The 24,885-nt window shown below is 38.6% G+C and overlaps 1 protein-coding gene across 8 annotated transcripts in view; it reads left to right on the forward strand.

Annotated features, from left to right (window-relative positions):
• MSH3 (mutS homolog 3) overlaps positions 1 to 24,885 on the forward strand; it is a 195,050-nt gene that overhangs the window by 540 nt on the left and 169,625 nt on the right. For all 8 annotated transcript variants that reach the window (XR_006409516.3, XR_006409517.3, XR_008957583.1 and 5 more), the window contains exons 2-8: positions 1,697 to 1,817; positions 6,613 to 6,833; positions 10,227 to 10,442; positions 12,292 to 12,408; positions 12,801 to 12,918; positions 14,922 to 15,067; positions 18,441 to 18,607. Coding sequence is in view for 5 of the 8 variants with exons in the window: in XM_026498701.4 (XP_026354486.4) it covers positions 1,697 to 1,817; positions 6,613 to 6,833; positions 10,227 to 10,442; positions 12,292 to 12,408; positions 12,801 to 12,918; positions 14,922 to 15,067; positions 18,441 to 18,607 (1,106 nt within the window). In the remaining 3 variants the exon portion in view is untranslated. The remainder of the gene's footprint in view (positions 1 to 1,696; positions 1,818 to 6,612; positions 6,834 to 10,226; positions 10,443 to 12,291; positions 12,409 to 12,800; positions 12,919 to 14,921; positions 15,068 to 18,440; positions 18,608 to 24,885) is intronic.

The raw sequence follows: 24,885 nt of genomic DNA on the forward strand, positions 1-24,885 counted from the left end.
CTTGAGGCCAAAATCACGCAGGTTCTTAATGGCTGACCCGAAACAGGAACTCAGGTCTCCTGACCTCCGTTCTGATGAGGGTGGGGGCTTGTGGGCATTCTACGTCCCCGCCTTTTTTTTTTTTTTTAAAAATCTGGATTGAAAGTATTTACCTGATTTATATATGCTTGGTTAGGTGACTGGAAGAAAATTGCCGCTAAGTCTCTAGTTTTTAAGCATGCAGCAAGCCGTGATTAATATTTCAAGCGACTAGGGTAAAAGCAGTCATACTGTGCAGTTCCTCAGTGACTACCCTTGTAGTTCAGATTGTAAAATTTGATAACAGTTGGTCTGGATTAAGTTTAAAGTGGTGCAGATGTGAATGGTTAGTCATTGAAACCTTTCTGTTGCTTGCCACCGTTCAACTGAGTAAAATTAGTTTGTTTTTACCAGGGACACTGCCATCTGGGAAAGTCTAAGGTTGAGCGCTCACTGGGGCTCCCTGGTACAATATTTTTTAAACTGAGGATGTGTTGGGTCGCCTGGGTGACTCACTCGATTAAGCGTCTTTTTTTTTTTTTTTTTAAAGATTTTATTTATTTATGTGACAGAGAGACAGCCAGCGAGAGAGGGAACACAGCAGGGGAGTGAGAGAGGAAGAAGCAGGCTCCCAGCGGAGGAGCCCGATGTGGGACTCGATCCCGGATCCCCAGGATCACGCCCGGAGCCAAAGGCTAGACGCTTAACGACTGCACTACCCAGGCGCCCCCGATTAAGCGTCTTCTTAAGCCTGCTTCTCCCTCTGCCTGCTGCTCCCGCTGCTTTTGACCTCTCTGACAAATAAATAAAATATTTAAAAAACCCACACAACTGTGGAAAGGGATTGCAGACTGTTAGCCACCCTCCAAGTTTTAATATGGATGACAGCTTAGCTACGTCAAAGTCTTGCTCCCTTCATTTATATTTCTTCCATAGAGTGATTTCTCCTCTCCTGTTTTTGATTTTTAAAAAAGATTTTATTTATTTGAGAGAGAACACAAGTGGGGGGGGGGTTAGGGTAGAGGGAGAAGCAGACTCCTGGAGGAGCAGGGAGCCTGATAAACTCGATCCCAGGACCCTGGGATCATGCCCTATGCTGAAGGCAGACCCTTAACCGACTGAACCACCCGGGCACCCTTACACTTCCCGTTTAGAGGGTATTCTGTGAAGGACTTAATTATTGACAGGATTCCTGCCAGTACATAGTTTATAATCTTGTGGTATTTTTGGTGGTGAACATAAGCCAAGTTTGAACATGAAACAGTTAAATTACAATTAACATTAACATTTCAAAAATGATAGTGTTCTTTTATTATGTATCTAATTTCACCTTTCCTAAATGAATATTTTTTTAAAAGGTATTTTATTTAACATGGGTAAGTAGGGTGACTCAGGTTTTAGAATCTGAGATAGGTAAAGGCTGATTGAGTAAAGAAAGGTGTTAGCCTTGGTTCTGATTAGTGCCAGCAGGGCTTGAAGTGCTGAGGCTCATGACCTCCAGTCTGCACCTTGTCTTTCATGACAGTAAGGAGAATTTACGTAGAGGTCTTTTAGGGCGAAGGTAGATGATTCCAAAAAGAGTGGATGGCAAGCACCTTGTAATTCAGAAGTAAGGTTTAAATTATTTCGCATACATCAAGTTTTGAGATAAGAGATAACACATCATTTTCTAATATAGGTTGCAGAAATTGGCAGCAATAAAAAGAGACCACTGGAGAGTGATGGGCCTGTTCAAAAGAAAGCAAAGAAAGTCCAAGAAAAGGAAGGAAGAAGTGATTCAATAATGTCTGGGAACTCTGGTGAGTCTTAGGGCAATGATCGTTCATTCTCACTAGTCGTGGCACTGATACTGTTCTCTAGAGAGCGGAAGAGGTTATCGGAGAGTTGTGCCATTTTTTTCCTTTATGGAGAAAGGTCCCCACTGGGCTTGAGTAGAGTGGCCCTTCCATAAGTGGTGGTGTGAGTAGGGGTTTGGGGTTGAGGACGTAGAGCTGGAGTTCTGCAATTTGGCTGTAGTTCTCCCCATTTTTTCTTTAATGCCTCATAGCTAATTTTCATCTTGATTATAAAGTAAAACATTCTTGTTATAAAAATTTCAAACAGTACAGAAATGTAGAAGATAGACAATGAAAGACCCCATAATCCTTCCCTTTTTGTGAGGCCTTTTGGTAATTTTAGGTTTAGCTAAATTTAGCTACTGAATATTTTTCCAGGTTTCTCTGTTTATACACATCTGTATGTACACACAAAGACCCACAAATTACTTTGTAATAATAGAGCTGGCCCTTGAATAACATGGGGGTGAGGGGCACTGATGCCCTGCACAGTTGAAAATCCATGTAGAACTTTCTGACTCCCCAAAACTTAACTACTAATAGCCTACTATTTTTTTTTTTTTTTTAAAGATTTTATTTATTTATTTGACAGAGAGAGACAGCCAGCGAGAGAGGGAACACAAGCAGGGGGAGTGGGAGAGGAAGAAGCAGGCTCATAGCGGAGGAGCCTGATGTGGGGCTCGATCCCAGAACGCCGGGATCACGCCCTGAGCCGAAGGCAGACGCTTAACCGCTGTGCCACCCAGGTGCCCCCTAATAGCCTACTATTGATAGGAAACCATGCTGATAACATAAATAGTTGATTAACATGTATTTTGTATGTTATATATATTATATACCATATTTTTACAATGAAGTAAGCTAGAGGAAAGAAAATGTTAAAATCATAAGGAAGAGAAAATACATTTGCAGTAGCTTACTGTATTTATTGAAAAAAAATCCCCAAGTAAGTGGACCCGTGTAGTTTAAACCGTGTTGTTTAAGGGTCAACTGTATTTTGTAAGTTGTATTATACTGTATGGACTAATTCACAGTTATCACTTTCTACTTAACAGAATGTTTTGAACAGTTTTCAATGTCAGGCATGTAAATCTGCCCTGTCCTTTTTTAGCATGGAAGTGCTCTTTCTGTATGCTGGAAGTCTTTGGATAAAACCACCATTCCTGAGCTCGTGGATTTCTAGAGGTGGTGTTGGATTTATAGATGGATTTATAGTTGTTTAGTTCTTCAGAGAATTTGTTAGAAGGGATAACAGAAAATGCTTCTTTCTTCATTATTCCCAGAAAATTAGGGAGAGAATGAGATAAAAGGAAAGCAAAAAAAAAAGTCTCAATTCAGTGGATCAGGCATGTAAGATATCTATCCTTCCCCAAAAGGTAAACTTTAGATTTAGGGTCAACATGAAAGCCTTAGTATGAAATAACTCTAGAAATGGAGATGTGTGCTTAAAGAGAATAATAAATCTGATAATACCCTTTACTTTTGTCAAGAAGGCAATTGACTTAGAATGTTTTGAAGTAAGACTTTTTGTGACTTCTTAATAATGGTGCTCAGGAGAAAGGGAAAGGAGCAGCTGTCAGTGCAGCCCCCTTCATTTGTTTTCCAGTCTTATTTCTCCTTGTGCTTCATTTTGAATCAGTTCTCCTGCTACATTTTCAAAGTCAGCGATCTTTTTTTCTGTGGTCCTTATATTGGCCATAAATCTCATTCAGTAAAATGTTCATCTCAGGTATTATACATTTCATCTTTAGAAGTTCTACTTTGTTCTTTTAAAAGAAATCACCTTTTTCTCTCTGTGAATTATATCTCAGTAAAGCTGTTACCAAAAACAAAACCCCAAAATCCAAATCTTCCATTTTGCTTCTCTTTATGTTCGTGTTTTTCTTTACATTTTGGTTATGTGGAACATATTTATAATATGTTTTCATGTCCATATCTGGTAATTCTCTCATCTCTGTCATTTCTGGGTCTGTATCTCTTGACTGTTCCTTCCTGCTTTTTTCATGTCTAGTAAGTAATTGTTTGGATCATAGGTACTTTGAATTCTGTGTTATTACGTGTTGGGTTTTGTGTTTCCTTAAAGAATGTTGGACTTTGTTCTGGCATGCAGTTAAATTCTTTGTGGTTCAGTTTGATCTTTTTAAGGATTGTTTTTAAATTTTGGAAGAGAAGGTTAGTTCTGTCCCTAGGGTTTGATTTTTCTAGAGTTGGGAAAGGAATGCACAGTAGCAGTAGCATATTATTATATAGTATTTCTGCCACGTGGAAAAAAATGGACATTAACAACCTCTAGAACATAGGTAATAAAATAAAAAGACATAGGTAATAGTGAAATGTAGTAACAGTTTTAAAAAATGATGAGGTTTGAGTATTGCCTTTGTTTTTAATACAATTTGATTGTAAGTTTACGTAATCTAATTTGTAATCATGGCTGTGTTTGACAACTGGCTCACAAAATTCTTAAAGTTTTTTTTTTTTTTTTTAAGATTTTATTTATTTATTCGACAGAGAGAGAGACAGCCAGCGAGAGAGGGAACACAGGCAGGGGGAGCAGGAGAGGAAGAAGCAGGCTCCCAGCGGATGAGCCTGATGTGGGGCTCGATCCCAGGACTCTGGGATCACGCCCTGAGCCAAAGGCAGACGCTTAACGACTGAGCCACCCAGGCACCCCCAAAATTCTTAAAGTTTTAACAGTTGCCTCTAGTAAGCCAATATCAACTGGCTTTATCCAGCACACCACTGGTCTTTCTCTGTGAGCTAGTTTGATTTCCTCATAGCTTGAGTCTCCAAGGATGAGCACCCTGAGAGTAAGACAGAAGCTATATTGACTCTTAAGATCTAGCTTCAGAAGGTAACATAACTTGCGCTGTTGGTCGAGTTAGTTACAAGGTCTGCCTTTGTTCAAAGGGAGGGAACATCGATCCCACCTCTCAGTGTAGGAGTGTTGATATCACATTGTAGGAAGAGCAAATGGGATGGGATATATGTATATTTGGCCTTCTTTGATAGAAATCTCCTACATGGGTCAAAATTCAGAGTCGACTTTTTATGTCATTAATATTCTTGAGTTACAGATAAACATAATATAGAACTATCTCAGAAGTATTTTGATAAATACAAATATTCATTATCTTAATGCTTATAGTATAGTGCTACTTAAGCAAGCATTATTGTAATGTTGTATAAACAAATTCAGACTTTTATGAGTACAATCCCAAGATTTGTAAACTACCCCCATCCCGGGAAAGTGTTTTAATATCCATAGGAGGGAAGTCCTTGTATAGTATACACACCTATAGAATACTTTTGAAGAGGGGAGAGTAATTTGAAAGAGATTCAGATACACATTATTCCAGCTACAAGATTAGCTGGAGATAAGGTACAATTTACATGTGAAAAGAGGTTTAAATGTAAGTATAAAAATATATAATTAAATATAACTATGAAAAGTTTTGAACTCTTAGGAATGGACAAAACACAACTCTTGCCCTCAGAGTTTTGTTTTGTTTTGTTTTCTTTGCTTTAATAGGAAAGGTAAAAGGTGATAAAAGCAGTCCTTTTTCATTATATTTAATAGTGCCTAATAGTATTATCCTAAAGTGAAAAATAATGTATTCCGGCATATAGTAGATAGTAGACAGTAAATGATAGTTTTCTTTCTTTTATGGATTGCTTGCTTATGAATAATTGCCAGAGGGCAGACTCTGATAACTGCCGTGGAGAAATGTGATCTTGTTATAGGAACACAGACAAAAGATGATTTTAAGCCAGGGGAGTTAGCAAGAGTTTCATGGAAAAGTAGTTTTGAAAGGGGTCTTGAAGAATGAGTTTGATTTTTGACATGGAAATTGGGGTAAAGGACGTTTCAGGGAAAAAGAATAGCGTTGAGTAAAGCTGTGGAGGCAGGAAAGCGGGTATATTGGGGCAGGGTGGTTATCTGCCCTCCTTGGTGAAGCCCTGGGGTCAGTATCTCTAGGTCTTTTCCATTAAGCTGATCAGTTTCCCTCGTCTGGAGTCTTCCCTGCTCTGGCTGGAGCGGGGAGCTCTGGCTGCCTGTGCTCTGAGAGCTCATGAGGAAGACGCCGGGTTTCTCAGTCTATAGTAAGCCCCTATTCCCATTATTCCTCTGGCTCAGGCACAGTACTCCATCTAAGCTATGCGTGTCTTTTTCCAGAGAAACCTCCAGTTCTCTGCTGAGGTGGAGGAAGCACAGCTGGCCCTTGAGCTTGGAGTGGTTTAGGGGTCTAGGGATCAACTTGTTTTGAACCAGTCGTCTTTATTTCAGAACCTCCCTTTATTACCTATTCTACCGCTGTCCTGATTTCTCAGCCTTAAGCATTTTGTGTTGTAAATGGTATTGGTTCTTCGTTTTCTTCACTACTGGTTTAGAATTTAGTTTTCAGGTGTGCTAAATTGGTTATTATTCACCTATTTTTCCTTCTACTTTCAGATTTTTTGTTTCACCTGTCACCTCCTTTTCTCCTTATGTGCTTATATCTAAAAAAAAAAAAAAAAAAGAAAAAGAAAAAAACCCTACTGTAGTTTGTAATGGGGTTTTAGGACCAAGTGAAATTACATGTGTGTTTCAGTATGCTGTCTTTACCCTAAACACAAATGTTTCTTTATTTCCTTATCACTTTGTAGTTAGAGTCATTGCTTTAGTGAGAAGCTCCCTCTTTAAAAATCTTACCTTGCTTATGAATTGACATAATGAGAACAAAATACCATTGTTATATTTTCTTCTGATTTGCTAACTTAGAGCCAAAGAAATCTCTGAGGACCAAGAGTGTTTTAAAGTCTCTGGAAAAATTGAAAGAATTCTGCTGCGATTCTGCCCTTCCTCAAAAGAGAGTCCAGACAGAACCTCCTCAGAAGAGATTTGCAGTTCTACCAAAATGTACTGATTTTGACGATATCAATCATCTACGTGCAAAGAAGGCAGTTTCTTGCGAAGATTCCAAATCTCGTATTAGTCAAAAGGTATGTGTTCTGTAGATGAATATCCAGTTTCTCAGATCAGTAGGTTCTGAGGTGCCATTAGGTTCTGTGGGTTCACACAAGGTAGTGGTTCCTAAACTCGGCTAATCATCCAAATTAGCTGCGGGAGCTTTTGCATTTTAGCTTATTTATTTTTTTAAGTCCAGGGAGATTCTGATTTACTGTGTATTCACGAGGGAAGAATTGGTTTGTATTAAAACAGAACAAAACAAAAGCCTCCCAGGTGATTCTGATGTATAGCCTGGGTTAGGAATCATTGGCTTGGGGGGATTCTTACAAATGAATACAAGCACAAGTTTTATAATCCTCCTTACAGTTACCATGATGGAAAGTCGTAGACAGCATATATGGGTTTTGAGGCTTTTAGTTGAAAACTTGGTGATATAAAATAAGTTTGAAGGCAAACCGAATATATATGGCTCTTTACTTCCACTGTTATATGATATATTAATGTTTTTCAGCATTGCAAAATCAGGGAATTTAACTTTTGTTCCGTCATTAACATCTACAATTCAGAGCAGTGGTTCTCAGCCCTGCTTTAAATTAGAATCACCTGGAGAACTTAAACTGATAACAAAAACTTTTCTTCAGAATCATACTTTGCAAGGAACTGAGTATGAATGTTGTTTAAAAGCCCTCATTTTAATGTGTAGCCATGGTTGAGAGCCATTGAATTAGAGAAATCGTTCCCTTTTTTTTTTTTTGAGTCATTTAAATGAAAAGCTATGAATTTTTAAAAAGCTATGGACCGAAAGCTGTGGGTTTTTAATCAGAAAAATACGCACACCAACATAATTTTGTATGTAATTTTCAGAAGTTTATACTCCTTCCCACAAAATCCAGGTTTGTGAACTCCTCCTTCCTCCAGCTGAGATCCATTGACTTATCGTAGGTCATCAGGAAAAAAGATGTTTTTGTTTTTATTTTTAATCTCTTTTAATACTTAGAAACCATTCACCTGAGTGTGGTGGTCATAAAATAGAGATATCAAAACGTTTGTCTGTTAAAGCTCACTTTATTAATTGGAGAGTTTATCCTAGGGCTTCATGAAAGCTAGTTTACTATTCCTTTATACATAAAATGACCACTTTGGTATTTCTGATTCACAGCACATTAGAAGTCACCAGTTAAAAGGGACACCTAGAAGTGTAGTACATGGACATCATTACAGGAGATAGCTGACTGATGGCATGGAAGGACACAGATGACTGATAAAAAGCTGCTAAGTGAAATTAAATGGCCAGGGTCTAATGTCTAGTATCATTAGTGTGGGAGTCAACAACCCCATAAGTCTTGATAGGTTTTGAAATTCCCATTTTAACATTCTGGGAAGTATTTCCACCCAAATGGTTAAAAAAAAAAAGCTTAATACTCAAATATTCAGATTGACTTGTTAGTATACATTTTTTTCTGCATGCCTACTCTCATTCCATATGTGAGTAAAGCATAAAGTAAGAACTTTTTCCCCCCTAGGTAATGTATTTTCTTCAAGTATGGATTAAGTGTTACAATATGTAGTATTCCTGGATTTTACATAAAAGGCATGGAAACAAATGAGATCCATCAAAGTTAAAAGCAAATGTATTCTCTCATCTGATACATTTACCTGCTTTTCTGTTGCACCACCTCCCCACACCTCACATCTCATTGCTGATCTTTGGAAATTTGCTGGGCTACACTATTCACATAATTTACATCTCTACTTACTATTTCAGCTAGGCCAAATTTTTTTTTTTTTTAAGATTTTATTCACTTGAGAGAGAGAGCACAAGCAGGGGGAGTGGCAGGCAGGGGGAGAAGCAGGCTCCCTGCTGAGCAGGAAGCCTGACATGGGGTTCAGTCCCAGGACCTGGAGATCATGACCTGCTGAAGGCAGATGCTTAACCATCTGAGCCACCTAGGCACCCCTCAGCTAAGCCAGATTTTTAAACACAACTGTAAAGTACGTGTTGCTGGGTTTTCCCTTGGACCAAGGTCCTCTCCTTTGGCCATATAGGACATTTCTTTTTTTTTCTTCTCTTCCCCTGCTGATCGCTAGTCTTTTTTTTTTTTAAGATTTATTTATTTGAGTGGGGGAGGGGCAGAGGGAGAGGGAAAGAGAGAGTCTTAGGCAGACTCTCTGCCGAGTGCAGAGCCCAGAGCCCCATGCAGGGCTCCCTCCCAGGACCCTGAGATCATGACCTGAGCCGAAATCAAGAGTCAGACGCTGAAACGACTGAGCCACCCAGGCACCCCAGATCATTAGTCTTTTAAAGATTATTTATTTATTTTTTTAGTAATCTTTACACCCAACATGGGGTTCGAACCCATGACCACAAGACCAGGAATTGCACGGTTTTCTCACTGAGCCAGCCAGACACCCCTGATCACTAGTCTTTTAGGCTATCTCTCTCTATTTTTTTTGAAGATTTTGTTTATTTATTTGACAGAGTGAGCCAGAGAGCACAAGTGGGCAGGGGGAACAGCAGAGGGAGAGGGAGAAGAAGACTCCCCATGGAGCAGGGAGCTCAGTCCCAGGACCCTGAGGTTATGACCTGAGCCAAAGGCAGATGCTTAACTGACTGAACCACCCAGGCACCCCTTTTAGGCCATATTTTTAATTCAAGGCGTAGCTAATAAATTTTTAGGTGATGGCAGTGACACCGTGACAGCTAGGAGTCGGATTTATCCTACAAATTTGTCTCATTTTACTTTTTATATAAATAAGTCTCACAAGCAAGGAATTTGCCCAAAGCTTTAAATTGGAATTAGTTATGGTTTTCACACCTGCAGGGAAGGCTAGCAGGAATAGTAATGTTGAAATATGACCTTGTGCTTTATACTTTGCGAAAGCTCTGTCATATCTCTTTACCAAAAAAAATCATGCTTCTTTCTTGTAATCAAGATTTGTGGAATGTACTGTCTTTTAGACTGCGTTTGGAAATTTGAAACATTAAGTGTAGGTTTAGCTGATGTCATGCTTATTGAAAGTGGTTTTACCTACTGTTGAGAGAGAGACATTCATGCCTGCTCACTTTTTGTGCCTTACACATCTAGGAATAATTAAGGAAAGGAAAAATGTTAATTACGATAGATTTAATAAAATAAAATTTAAAAGGAGGTGTATAAAACTTTAAAGTGTTTAGGCTTTTAAAATTTGCTTAAATAATTATACAATAGTTTAGTTTGGCTTTTTTTTTTTTTTTTTTAAGTCTTTGACTCTGAAAAAAATTTCAAACCTGCAAAAATGTTTACCTGGATATACTATGTATTCCTGTAAACTTTCACTTAGATTCACCAATTGTTAGGTTTGTGCCAAATTTGCATTCTCTCTCTTTCTGAAAACTATTATTACGGTTAATACTTTTTAAACTATGAAAATCTTTCGGTTGCCAGGATAAGGCACTTTCTGATCTCAGTCCTTTTGGATCATCACACACGGGGAATGACAATTTACAGAAAACTTCTGATCCTAAACCATCTAACAAACGGACCAAAAGCATCTATACACCTTTAGAATTACAATACATAGAACTGAAGCAGCAGCAGAAAGATGCAATTTTGTGTGTGGAATGTGGATATAAATATAGATTCTTTGGGGAAGATGCAGAGGTAAGCTATTTTTTCAAACACCGTTTCATGTTTCTCTTGTCCAGCCTTAAATATTTTCCGAGTTTTTGGTTTCATTTTATGACTTTATAAGAGAGCCAGTGTGATCAGTTGCCTTTTTTTTTTTTTTTAAAGATTTATTTATTTGACAGAGATAGAGACAGCCAGCGAGAGAGGGAACACAAGCAGGGGGAGTGGGAGGGGAAGAAGCAGGCTCATAGCGGAGGAGCCTGATGTGGGGCTCGATCCCACAACGCTGGGATCACGCCCTGAGCCGAAGGCAGATGCTTAACCACTGTGCCACCCAGGCGCCCCTGATCAGTTGCCTTTTAAAATGCTGTCATTTAAAGTAAAAACTATAAATAAGCACAGATGAACTTGGGGAGTGCTAGGCCAGTGGGGGACCCCTTATGGAATGTCATGCCTATTCTCATGGTTCTTATCCGGTAACTTTCATCCATTGCAAGGCGATTGGATGAATCAGATAGTGAATGAACCATAATCATGTGAATATTTATGTTTCCTGATGAAGACTCAAGTAGGAAAAAATTTTCAGATGGCCTGTTTACTCTGAGTTTATAAATTTTGATAGCTTGAAAGGTAGTTACATCCCAGTGGAAGAGCACATCAACTTCCAGCACCTGCAGAAGGTGTTTGAAGTCTTACAGTCTCTTTGTATGTCAGTCATCTTGCTCTGTTAGGCTAAGTTGATATTGTATTTAATTTTGAAGTATTTGATGTAGGCCGAAGTTAAGGTTGGAAGTGAATATGAGTATTTAGTGGGCAGGTTTAGGGAAGGCATTGCTGATAATGTTCTGTTGGAGTCCTGCGTGATTGTGATGATGCCACAATTTTAGGTCTATATCATCAGACATCAGACGTCATCAGAGAGTGATGAAGCGGCACAGCTAGCATTTACGTCATGGATGGGAAGTAAAGACTTAGCCAGCTTTTCTTCCGGTTTTTAAAATCCTGTTGTGGCATGAAAGTGGTAGTCTTTAGGTGGTATCATGCTGTGTTTGGTGTTGTGAAGGTAGACTTTGAAGCAGAGTCAGCATGTTTCCTGAGGACAGGAACAGATACATAGTTGGCATCATATAGGTAAAGGGGTAAAAGGAAATGTCGTTCTCTCCCCTTCTCTCCAGGTCTAGTGGTAAATTTAGCCTTACTGCAGTAAAGGCTGATGTCTTCTGGCCCTTCAGTGAGGAACTAATACAGTTCAGAGATGGGTAGGGCAGGGGAGTGAGAATGTTGGAATGAGAGTTCCATGACTCCAGTAGGCAATATCTGAGCCATCGTGCTTTCCAGAAGGTAGCTGGGAGTTAGGTGGTGTTGCCCGGTTCTGCATTCCAGCATTTTTTTATGCATTGTGCATTAGCTAACTGGACCAGGGGGTTCTCTTCTCACTTCCTCAAAGATGCCCTCTGTTCAAGTAGCTTCAGAATTTATGTATGGTAGTATCTCCTAATTTTCAGTATTTGCATGTGCTTTGTTGCAAATTCTTACTCTTATAGTCTCACACTCTGTGCATTAAATAGTCCTTGTGCAGGGAAAGCTCAGCACTTTAAGGTTTTGATAGATCTAGGGGCATAGAAGACCTGTCATATTTTTCCATGTCGTTTATAGATACAGACGTTGGCCCTGAGGTTAGGTCATGGGAACTGCCAAAAATAGATTAAATGATAGGCTTCTACATGGGGAATGTCTTTTAAACTTTTTATTGATATACCACACAGAGAAGTGTACAGATCTTAAGTGTATACCTTGATGGATTTTTAGCAAAGTGAGCGAACACCACATAGAGACTCTTGAAAGAGAAATTTATTGATAACTCTCTTTTTAAATTTTTTAGATTGCAGCCCGGGAGCTCAATATTTATTGCCATTTAGATCACAACTTTATGACAGCAAGCATACCTACTCACAGACTGTTTGTTCACGTACGCCGCCTCGTGGCAAAGGGATATAAGGTCAGCTTTGGCTTTGACTTGCACAAACGGGGGATTGGATTCCCTTCCGGAGAGTGAAAACATGTTCTGTAAGGTGGTAGGTTGTAATTGGAATTGGGCCTTTGGGAAATGAAAGTGTGTCACAATTATTAGCATTATTTCTTCATGAGATTTTAGTGTACTAGAATTTTAAGGTAAACTAAAAAAGCCCCTCTGTGCTAGAGAGTGTTTCTTAGTGATTTATCCATACTTACAAGCTCCTTGAATGCTTACTACTTAAGCCCTACATCTGGACCTTGTGAACACGTGTGTTTATTTTACATGTTTCAAAATGAACCTTTTAAAGTCTTCAAATGTGTTTCTTTGAAACAATTTCCATCAGGTTTGATATTCAGTATTTATTTTTGTTGAAGGTGGGAGTCGTGAAGCAGACGGAAACTGCAGCATTAAAGGCCGTCGGGGACAACAGAAGTTCCCTGTTTTCCCGGAAATTGACTGCTCTTTATACGAAATCTACACTTATTGGAGAAGATATCCTTTTCGAATAGGAATTTTTTTCCTTAAATGTTACAAAGGCTTTGTTTTAAATAACATTTTCATTTAACTCTTCTTGGAATGGGTACCTTTCTGATGAGAAGAGGCGTTCGGGTTACCTTGACATTTGATTGGTGCACTAGTGAAGAGGGAAGTGTTGGTAGTGGCTGGAAAAAAAGCATTTTCAAATGCAGTTATGAAAGGAGAGTTATCATACTTGAAGAGCAAAAAAAGAGAGCCTGGTGAAAGATCATAGCTGGTCGGCAACTGATTTGAGTTGCATCTTCCTTAGACTGGGCAACGGGTAGGTGCTTAGGGCCTATAGGCTCCTCTGGACCTTCCTGATGTAAGACCCGAAGAAACAGCTTACTAACTTCAGGATGTGAAAAGAAAACTACAAAGTTAGCACAGAGTTAACTGCTTATAAGGATAATAGTGGGTCATCCTCATTAATTGTTAGCTTCAAAAAAAATTTATTTATTTTTTATTTTTATTTCTTATAATTTTTTTAGAAAGAGAGCTGGGGGGAGGGGCAGAGGAGAGAGAGTCTTACGCAGACTCCGTGCTGAGCACATAGCCCGACATGGGGCTCTATCTCATGACCCTTAGATCATGACCTGAGCTGAAATCAAGAGTTGGATGCTTAACCCACTACACCACCCAGGCACCCCCAAAATTTTATTATTTTTGAAAATAGGTTGTAGGTGAAGCTTTCACGCTGTGTAAGACTCCTCAGTGTGCACAGTGATTGCTCCCCAATTTTATGGTTATTCATAAATTCAAATGAATTACTTGAAGCAAAATGATTCTAATAGCAAAATCATAAAATTCTATTTTTTAAAAACCAGGGGCACCTGGGTGGCTCAGTCGTTTAAGCATCTGATTCTTGATTTAGGCTTAGGTCATGATCTCAGGTCGTGAAATTGAGCCCTGTGTCAGGCTCTGTGTTGGCCTTGGAGCCTGCTTAAGATTCCCTCTCTCCTCCCCCTGCCACCCCCACCTCTAAAAAAAATAAAAATAAAAAAAACCTAAATAACTGTATATGAAATGGGACAAAAGTGCATTTTAAAATGTTTTCTATGTGATGGGGTCAGGTCTCAGAATAAAAAAAAATGTAGGGATAAGGTCTTAAAAGATACTGTGTGAAAGCAATATTTCTTTTATAGTTTATTATAAACCAGCTTTTTTAGAAACCTGCTTAGCTTCTACCCAAATTATGAAGACCATTTTGTTCTAATAATACCATGAATAGGAATAGCTATTACTCAGAGAAGACCCCAAACCATTAACAGTTCTGTGCTGTTCTAAGCTGATCAGGCTGTAAGAACCTGGTAATTTTATCACTTCTTTTGCCTGAACTTGAGTCTTTTATTGAAGCCTGCTCCTAAACCGGTACACCTCCCTGCTTCTCTTTTGCTGTTGCTATAGCTCTTACCTGCTGATGCCTGCGTCGGTGGTTTTCTGATTGACTTCTGAAAACGTTCCAAATCAGCATTTATCCCTGAGAATTTAATTAACAGGCTCACTACAAATACATACACACATACACGCATTATATTTCTGTTTTCTTTGGTTTTCTTTTTTCATGTGTTTTAAAAATTCTCTTGCTATTTTTGAGAGCTTTAGGCACTTTAAAGGAGGAAAGTAATTCACACTATTTTAGTGTATTCATACTTTGAGTTGTGGAATTAAGCATTATGGGATTGTTAAAGATTCAAGTCTTAGCATTATCCAAGTAAAGAAGATTAATATTTGAGCTTCCACGAGGCTACTCTCCTAGGCCCTTTGGGAAGTGAAAAGATAATAGTTGTCTGTCCTTACAAGCCTCATATCTTAGGGAAGATAAGGCATGTAGCTATGATCAGAGTAAATCAGAAGAATGAAGGGTGTATGGAAGATTTTGCGCAGAGCAAAAATGTCTGGGAAAATGAACCATTATTTTAAAGGAGAAAGCAGTTAATACGAGAATGTAGCATATAATTTTCTTTAATGATTATTACATGTGAACCCTTTAGTCAAGGTGGATGATGCTGTAAATGTTGATGAGATAATCACTGATAGTTCTACCAGCTTTCTTCTGTGTATCTGTGAAATTAAGGAAAATATTAAGGACAAAAAAAAGGGGAACATTTTCATTGGAATCGTGGTGAGTACTTTGTAGGTAAAGACGGATGATAGATGTTCATGGTATCTCTGTGAGTACTCATGTATGGTTTACAATGAGACTATCTGATGAAGTATGCCCTTAAGTAATTGTACTAGAAAAACATTTTCCTTATAATTTTATATGTTAAATCACTAGTTAAAATGTTCTCATATGGCTACTTGGCACTCTTGTGCTATGGAGACATCCAGGTAGTTTCTGTCCATGTGCTCTATGAGTTTAGGGTTCAAGATGGACACAGCGATAGGCGTGGGTATGGATAAGAAACAGCAGAATAAAACACTAACCCAACACATCCACAGATAGTAAAGGGTTTTACAAATTTCCTCTAGGGATTTGAAATTAAACATGATGATGGGATTGTTGTATATAGATTTGGAGGAAAGGGAATAATTAGGGGAAATGATACTTGGCTAATAGGAATACTTATAGTCATTCTTCTAGAGAAGTACAATTTGTGAATCATAGTTTTATTGATTTTGCCCTCTAGCAATTTGTGAATAAATTTGCCCATTTACAGACCTACCTGAACTCTGCTCAAAACCTTAAACTTTTTAGTGCCGTTCAGAACTATTAGACTTCCCCATTCCGTTGTAGGTGAAGCCAAAGTAGGACTCCTTGCCTAAGTAACAGCTAATTCTCTGTTTTTTTAACTTTTGCAATCAGCTGCAATATCAACAAAAATTCTTACAACCCAGATGTCTCCAAATTACTTTTTTTTTTTTTTTAAAGATTTGATTTATTTATGTGACAGAGAGACAGCCAGCAAGAGAGGGAACACAGCAGGGGGAGTGGGAGAGGAAGAAGCAGGCTCCCAGTGGAGGAGCCCGATGTGGGACTCGATCCCAGAACGCCAGGATCACGCCCTGAGCCGAAGGCAGACGCTTTAATGACTGCGCTACCCAGGCGCCCCTCCAAATTACTTTTTAAAACCTTATTCTGGTTGGATAACTGTGCTAACTTGACATTTGCTTAGCCAATAAACCTTTGTCTCAGGGAGTTAGCATTACTGTTGGGTGGCTCTAAATTATGATTTTTTTTAATCCTTGAGAAGTGCCTTTTATCTAGCCGCAGGCAAATTGGATCTGTTTACAAATAGTAAGGTTAATTGTTTTTAAGCTTTAACATGTGTACGTGCTATTTTATATTTACCCTAACCTCAGTCTAAAGAACAGAGTTGATAGTATACAATTCCTCCTTAGTGCTTAGTGCTTGCTGCCATTGTTAACCATTGTGTATGAATTGGGATATGAGAAAATGAGAAATGCCTCTTGCGTGTTTTCTTGGGTCTTATTCTTGTCCTCAGTGGCCGCTTTTGGGCTGAAGACATCCAAAGCTCTGGGCCCAGGCTGCACCTCTCTCCTGAGCTCCAGCCTCCTGCATCCACCTTTTTGCTGGGCACTGCACTCAGAATTTGTCCTCACTCCTCAAACTCAGTTTGACTGCAGTGGATCTCTTCTTTTTCCCCCCTCAGTACTATTCTTGCTGGGTTTTTCCCTGTTGTGATGAATGTCACATGTTCCTCTGTCACTGCCTAGGTGTTATCTTCTGGATAGTGGCAGTGTAAAATCAAAGGTTTTAGTGTTGATAGTACTGCTAATTAGGCCCTATACCTTCACTCTGGGCAGCGCACAGTTTTATAAAGACTAACTTTGGGTTTCTTAGTGTCGCATATCACATCATAATAGATGTTGGGGGAGTTATAATATAGACCATTTCTCTGATTTAAAAAAGGCAAAAGGGAATTGGGCTGATAAATTCGTTACTTGAACTTCTGTAGCTAGCTTTTGTAAATGTTTGGTTTGTAGATTGGGAAGTAAATTTACTTATGTATATTAATATACCTATAGTCCAGCTATCTGGGCACTAGAGAAGGCCTCTCTGCTAGAATTAAGGAAGTTCCTTGAGCCAAAAATGAGGGAATTCAAAAAATTGTAGAATAGTCAAAAGAAAAAATTCATAAAACAGGTGCATCATTGCAGCGTTGTGTGTTTCTTTTTGGATCTTGCTTCTTTTGTATACAGACTTCTATTTGTGTATGAGATTTATTTACCTATGTTACTGTAATTGTGTTTTCATTGTCGTTGCTTTGTTGTGTTTCATTTTAGGATTTATACTTTATTCATTCTCCTCTTGATGATCATGTGGGTTCTTTTTAGTTTTCGGTTGTACAGAGAATGCTGTTAGAAACCTTTTTGTGCATGCCTTGTGGTATACATACCGAGGGGAGGATTTGCTGAGCTGTGAGTGTGGATATTCACGACTTGCTGAGAAAATTCCATGCTGTTTTCCCAAGAGGCTGTGTCAGTTGACTTTCTGTTGGCAGTCTTTGAGTGTAGGGATGAGTGTAGCTAATACTGTCGGTAACTAGTGCCATGCATTGCTTAAGCATCAGCAGGGGACAAGAGTGTGGCCTATGGAGTGGGGCCATATCCCCTTGGCTCCACCACCTTATTGCCCTGCAGCCTTGCGAGATTGCTTAACTTTTCAAAGCCTCTTCTAAACCGTGATTTTTTCTAGCTTGTCTTTGCTATGGCTTAGGATGATAGGGGGTAGCTTTTACTTTTCATGGTTATTTCCCTGGATGAATTCTGTACTTGGGATTCATTCAGAATTTGTTATATCTGTTTTGTCTTTGCAAAAATTATACTTTTATTGATTAATTTTATATAACGAAATAGAAATTTACTACTACTTTGATGGCCACATTACTAGGAACATATTACTTCCAGTGATGACAGCTGCTAATTTTACAGTACTGTATAGTTTATAAAGCATTCACGCTTGTTTTATAATTTGACCCTTGCAGTAATCTGAAGATTAAAGTAGGCTGGTTTATTCCTACTTCAAGAGGAGGAAACTGAGGGTTTTGGGACTTGTCAGAGTGATTCTGTCAGCTTTGTTGGATTCAAGACTTAGAGTGTCTCTAAAATCCCATCTTGCATAGCTTAGGTATTGGTGAGTCTGACTTCCTACATAAGAATTTTGGAGAATACACAGGTTTTCAAACACTAGAGATGGACTACATATTAAACAGTACATCCTTTTTACTGTTTCTGTGTTTGTTTATAATGTGTCAAGGTTAGGGGCACCTGGGTGGCTCAGTTGGTTGAGCATCTGCCTTCAGCTCGGATCATGATCCCAGGGTCGTGGGATCAATCCCTGCATCTGGTTCCCTGCTTAGCGGGAGTCTGCTTCTCCCTCCCCCTTTTCCTGCCACTCCCTTTGTTTGTGCTCCCCCCCCCCCGCCCCACCCCATCAAATAAATAAATAAATAAAATCTGAAAAAGAGTAATGTGTCAAGGTTATACTTGGGAAAAATATTTTGTCTGTGACATAGTGTTTTTGTTTTCAGGGAGTGCAGCCTGCCACAGGTGAAGTCGTGTTTGATAGTTTTCAGGACTCTGCCTCCCGTTTGGAGCTAGAAACTCGGATACTGTGCCTGCAGCCGGTGGAGCTGCTGCTTCCCTCACACTTGTCAGAGCAAACAGAGGCGCTCATCCACAGAGCCACAGCTGCTAGGTAAGATCCCCATCACTGGAAAATAATACTGATATTGAAAGTCAGATTTAATTCCCAAACTGGTACTTACTAAACTTACTAAGGTAGTTAAAAAGTTTTTACTTAGGGGGCGCCTGGGTGGCGCAGTCGTTAAGCATCTGTCTTAGGCTCAGGGCGTGATCCCAGTGTTCTGGGATCGAGCCCCACATCAGGCTCCTCCTCTCCCACTCCCCCTGCTTGTGTTCCCTCTCTCGCTGGCTGTCTCTGTCAAATAATAAAATCTAAAAAAAAAAAAGGAAAAATATTCTAACAGTAGTTGTGGAAGTTTCAAACAAGAAAAATAAAATTAAAATATTATTTATTTTATTAAAAATAAAATTTTTTTATTAAAAATAAAAACAGTCTAATGTAGGACTTTTAAAGGGGTTATTATTATTTGGTAATTAATCTTCAGTTTCTGGAGATAATTTAGAGTTCATTTCTTTTTCTTTTTTTCTTTTTTAAAGATTTTATTTATTTATTTGACAGAGATAGAGACAGCCAGCGAGAGAGGGAACACAAGCAGGGGGAGTGGGAGAGGAAGAAGCAGGCTCATAGCAGAGGAGCCTGATGTGGGGCTCGATCCCATAACGCCGGGATCACGCCCTGAGCTGAAGGCAGACGCTCAACCGCTATGCCACCCAGGTGCCCCTAGAGTTCATTTCTTATAAAGATTAAATAAACTTGAAAATGTTTTATCTGTGCTGCCAGTTTTAATTTATGGCTATGTCTAGGAATTTTATTGGATCTGTAGGCACTGCCATACAGAAGAGGATGTGGTTGTGGTCTATGTCTGGCAGAGTTTATAATCCAGCGAGAGAAGCAGATGTGTACGTACCAAACTGGATTCACAAAGCCTGACGTATAACGTGACAAACACCTTGTCAGGACCGTTCCATACTGCTACCTGGAGGGGTGTTGGGGGAAAAAGAAACTGGAAAGTGGGGCTCCAATGGAGAGGATTATATATTGAGGAATTTGGACTTTAGACTAGGCAGGAGAGCCCATAAAGATTGTTATTTAGTAGGTTGATAGATCAGTTAGAAAATCAAACTAATTAAGTGAAGTTCCATCTATTTTTTTTATTCTTCGAGTTAAGAGTGTTCTGTTTTCATTGGAATTGAACTTCTTTCTAAGTAGCTTTCATAATGGTTATAATACTAATCCATGATCATTTAGGAAAAATTGGGTGTTACCAAAAAAACGAAGAGCTAAAAATAAGTCAAATCCTGTAACACAGAAATACTTACTCTTAAATGTTTTGGTATGTTATTTCTATGTATATATATCACCTTTTTTGGTTTATGAACTTGGATTCATGTTGCCAAATCAGTTTTGTGTCCTGTTTTTTAACCTAAAATTCCCCATACTTTTTTGTGGAAATTTTTATTTTATTTTATTATGGAAGATTTTAAACATACACAAATTATACAGAATAGTGCAGTGAACCCCCATGAATCCATCAACCAGCTTAAACATTGCTCAACTCAGCCAATTTCATTTCATGCATATCCCTACTCCCCCTCACTTGAATTATTTATTTGAAGCAAATTCTAGAGGACATCATTTCATCTATTAATTTGTCAGTGGGTAGTCAGTGAAAACAAATGACTACATATCATTCAGTCATGTAAATGGATAATTTATCCATTCCCCTTTTGTTGTTGCATTCATTTTTTAGTTTTACAAATATTGCTGTGATAAGTATCCATGCATAGAAATATTTGTGTGCATTTCTGATTATTTCCTTAAGCTAAATTCCTAAAAGTGGAATTACTGGGTCACAGACATAAAACACTTATAAAGCTCTTGGTTGCTTGCTGGAATTGGTCATATCAGTTTATACTTATACTACTACCAAATAGGATAGTTGCTTGAACCTTGCTAACATTGGATCATTTAAACAATCTCTGCCAGTTAGACAGATGAAAGATGCTGCATCAAGTCCCCTTATTTTTATCATCCTTTTCCGACAGTGAGTTAAAACTTGAGTAATTAAAAATGAGACAGTAGACTAATAAGGGGTGCTGCTCTTGAAGACCTAGTCTTCTAAAACTATTTCCAATATTTTGTGTCTGGTTTTCATTTTTCTTTATAACTGCATGTATATTTGATTGACTTAGGTGTAACTGAGACTAAAGTTAGTCAATTGAATCAACATTTCCATTTTTCTTTGGGTCTAAAATGAGTCTCCTGTAAGCTGCATATTGATGGGCTTTTTTTTTTTTTTTTTAAATCCATTCTGATACCTGTCTCTTTTGATTGGAGCGTTTAGTCCATTTACATTCAGAGCAATTATTAATAGATACAAATTTAGTGTCATTTTATTTCTTGTAAAGTCACTGTTCCTGTAGATTGTCTCTGTTCTTTTCTCTTCTTTGTTGGTTTTAGTCCCTTTCCTGCTCAAAGGGTCAAATATTTCTTATAGGGCTGTTTTAGTGTTCATGAACTCCTTTGGTTTTTGCTTGTCTTGGAAACATTTTTTTAATAATAATTTTTTATTATATTATGTTAGTCACCATACAGTACATCCCTAGTTTCTGATGTTAAGTTCCATGATTCATTACTTGCGTATAACACCCAATGCACCATGCAGTACGTGCCCTCCTTACTACCCATCGCCAGCCTATTCCATTCTCCCACCCCCCTCCCCTCTGAAGCCCTCAGTTTGTTTTCCAGAGTCCATAGTCCCTCATGCTTCATTCCCCTTTCTGTTTACCCCCCCTTTCTTCTTCCCTTTCTTCTCCTACCGATCTTCCTACTTCTTATGTTCCATAAATGAGTGAAACCATATGATAATTGTCTTTCTCTGCTTGACTTATTTCGCTTAGCATTATCTCCTCCAGTGCTGTCCATGTTGCAGCAAATGTTGAGAAATCGTTCTTTTTGATGGCTGAGTAATATTCCATTGTATATATGGACCACATCTTCTTAATCCAGTCATCTGTTGAAGGGCATCTTGGCTCCTTCCACAATTTAGCTATTGTGGACAATGCTGCTATGAACATTGGGGTGCATATGGCCCTTCTCTTCACTACGTCTGTATCTTAGGGGTAAATACCCAGAAGTGCAATTGCTGGATCATCAGGTAGCTCAATTTTTAACTTTTTAAGGGACCTCCACACTGTTTTCCAAAGTGCTTGTACCAACTTGCATTCCCATCAACAATGTAGGAGGGATCCCCTTTCTCTGCATCCTCTCCAACATTTGTTGTTTCCTGCCTTGTCAGTTTTTGCCATTCTAAGTGGTGTAAGGTGGTATCTCAATGTGGTTTTGATTTGAATTTTCCTGATGGCTAATGATTTTGAACATTTTTTCATGTGTCTGTTAGCTATTTGTATGTCTTCATTGGAAAAGTGTCTGTTCATATCTTCTGCCCATTTTTTGATTTTATTTGTTTCCCATGTATTGAGTTTGAGAAGTTCTTTGTAGATCTTGGATACCAGTCTTTTATCTGTAGTGTCATTTGCAAATATTTTCTCCCATTCCGTGGGCTGCCTGTTAGTTTTTTTGACTGTTTCCTTGGCTGTGCAGAAGCTTTTTATCTTGATGAAGTCCCACAAGTTCATTTTATCTTTTGTTTCTCTTGCCTTTGGAGATGTGTCATGAAAAAAGTTGCTGTGACCGATGTCAAAGAGGTTGCTGCCTATGTTCTCCTCTAGGATTTTGATGGATTCCTGTCTCACATCGAGGTCTTTCATCCATTTGGAGTTTATCTTTGTGTATGGTGTGAGAGAGTGGTCAAGTTTCATTCTTTTGCATGTAGCTGTCCAGTTTTCCCAGCACCATTTATTGAAGAGACTGTCTTTTTTTCCACTGGATGTTTTTTCCTGCTTTATCAAAGATTAGTTGCCCAAAGAGCCGAGGGTCCATTTCTGGGTTCTCTATTCTGTTCCATTGGTCTATGTGTCTGTTTTTGTGCCAGTACCATGCTGTCTTTGTGATCACAGCTTTGTAGTGTAGCTTGAAATCCGGCAACGTGACGCCCCCAGCTTTGTTTTTCCTTTTCAACAGTTCCTTGGCGATTTGGGGCCTTTTCTGGTTCCATACAAATTTAAGGACTATTTGTTCCAGTTCTTTGAATAATGTCATTGGTATTTTGATCGGGATGGCATTGAAAGTGTAGATTGCTCTGGGTAGCACAGATATTTTAACTATGTTAATTCTTCTGATCCATGAGCATGGAATATTTTTCCATCTTTTTGTATCTTCTTCAATGTCTTTCAAGAGTGATTTGTAGTTTCTAGAATATAGATCCTTTATGTCTCTGGTTAAGTTAATTCTGAGATAATGTATGATTTTTGGTGCTATTGTAAATGGAATGGATTCCCTAATTTCTCTTTCTTCAGTCTCATTGTTCGTGTATAGAAATGCAACTGATTTCTGAGCATTGATTTTGTATCCCGCCACATTACTGAATTGCTTTATAACTTCTAGTAGTTTGAGGGTGGAATCTTGGGTTTTCCATATAGAGTATCATGTCATCTGTGAAGAGAGACAGTTTGACTTCCTCTTTGCTGATTTGGATACCTTTTATCCCTTTTTGTTGTCTGATTGCTGTTTCAAGGACTTCTAGTACTATGTTGAATAATAATGGCGAGAGTGGGCATCCTTGTCGTGTTCCTGATCTTAAGGGAAAGTCTTCCAGCTTTTCCCCATTGAGAATGATATTTGCTGTAGGCTTTTCATAGATGGTTTTTATGAAATTGAGGAATGTGCCCTCTATCCCTACACTCTGAAGCGTTTTAATCAGGAAAGGATGCTGTATTTTGTCAAATGCTTTTTCTGCATCAATTGAGAGGATCATGTGGTTCTTGACTCTTTTCTTGTTGGTATGATCTATCACGCTGATCGATTTGCGAATGTTGAAGCACCCTTGCATCCCAGGGATGAATCCCACTTGGTCATGATGGATGATCCATTTAATGTACTGTTCTATCCTGTTAGCTAGGATCTTGTTGAGAATTTTGGCATCCATATTCATCAGGGATATCGGTCTGTAATTCTCCTTTTTGATGGGGTCTTTGCCTGGTTTGGGGATCAAGGTAATACTGGCCTCATAGAATGAGTTTGGTCGTTTTCCTTCTGTTTCTATTTTTTGAAACAGCTTCAGGAGAATAGGTATTATTTCTTCTTTAAATGTTTGGTAGAATTCCCCGGGAATCCGTCAGGCCCTGGACTCTTGTTTTTGGGGAGGTTTTTGATCACTGCTTCAATCTCTTCATAGTTAATCGGTCTGTTTAAAAAATCAATTTCTTCCTGTTTCAGTCTTGGTAGTTTATAGGTTTCCAGGAAGGCATCCATTTCTTCCACGTTGTTTAATTTATTGGCATAAAGCTGTTGATAAAAGTTTCTAATGATCCTTCCTATTTCATTGGTGTTGGTTGTGACCTCTCCCCTTTCATTCATAATTTTATTAATTTGGGTCCTTTCTCTATTCTTTTGAATAAGTCTTGCCAGTGGCTTATCGATCTTATTTATTCTTTCAAAGAACCCGCTTCTAGTTCTCTTGATCTGCTCTACTGTGTTCCTGGTTTCTAATTCATTGATCTCTGCTCTAATCTTGATCAAATGCTTTCTCGTGCATGGGTTAAACCTGTTCTTCTATTCCAGCTCCAGCTTCTTGCAGTGAGAATATAAAAACTGCATTTTAGATTTTTCTATTCTTTTGAGTGAGGTTTGGATGGCTATGTATTTTCCCCTTAGGACCGCCTTTGCGGTGTCCCATAGGTTTTGGACCATTGTGTTTTCATTCTCATTGGTCTCCATAAATTGCTTAAATTGATTTTTAATTTCCTGGTTTACCCAATCATTCTTGAGCAGGGTGGTTCTTAGTTTCCAAGTGTTTGAGTTTCTTCCAAATTTTTCCTTGTGATTGAGTTCCAATTTCAAAGCATTGTGGTCTGAGAATATGCAGGGAATAATTTCAGTCTTTTGGTATCAGTTGAGACCTGTTTTGTTACACAGTATATGGTCTATTTTGGAGAAAGTTCCATGTGCATTCGAAAACAATGAGTATTCTGTTGTTCTGGGGTGTAGTGTTCTGTATAAATCTATGAGGTCCATCTGGTCTAGTATGTCATTCACAACTCTTGTTTCTTTGTTGATTTTCTGCTTAGGTGATCTGTCTATTGCTGATAGTGGAGTATTGAGGTCCCCTACTATTAACATATTTTTATCTATATGTCTCTTTATTCTGGTTAAGAGTTGGCTTGTGTATCTTGCTGCTCCCCTGTTGGGGGCAGAGATATTTATAATTG

Source organism: Ursus arctos, unplaced genomic scaffold (genome assembly GCF_023065955.2).
Source record: "Ursus arctos isolate Adak ecotype North America unplaced genomic scaffold, UrsArc2.0 scaffold_5, whole genome shotgun sequence".
Lineage (NCBI taxonomy): Eukaryota > Metazoa > Chordata > Mammalia > Carnivora > Ursidae > Ursus > Ursus arctos.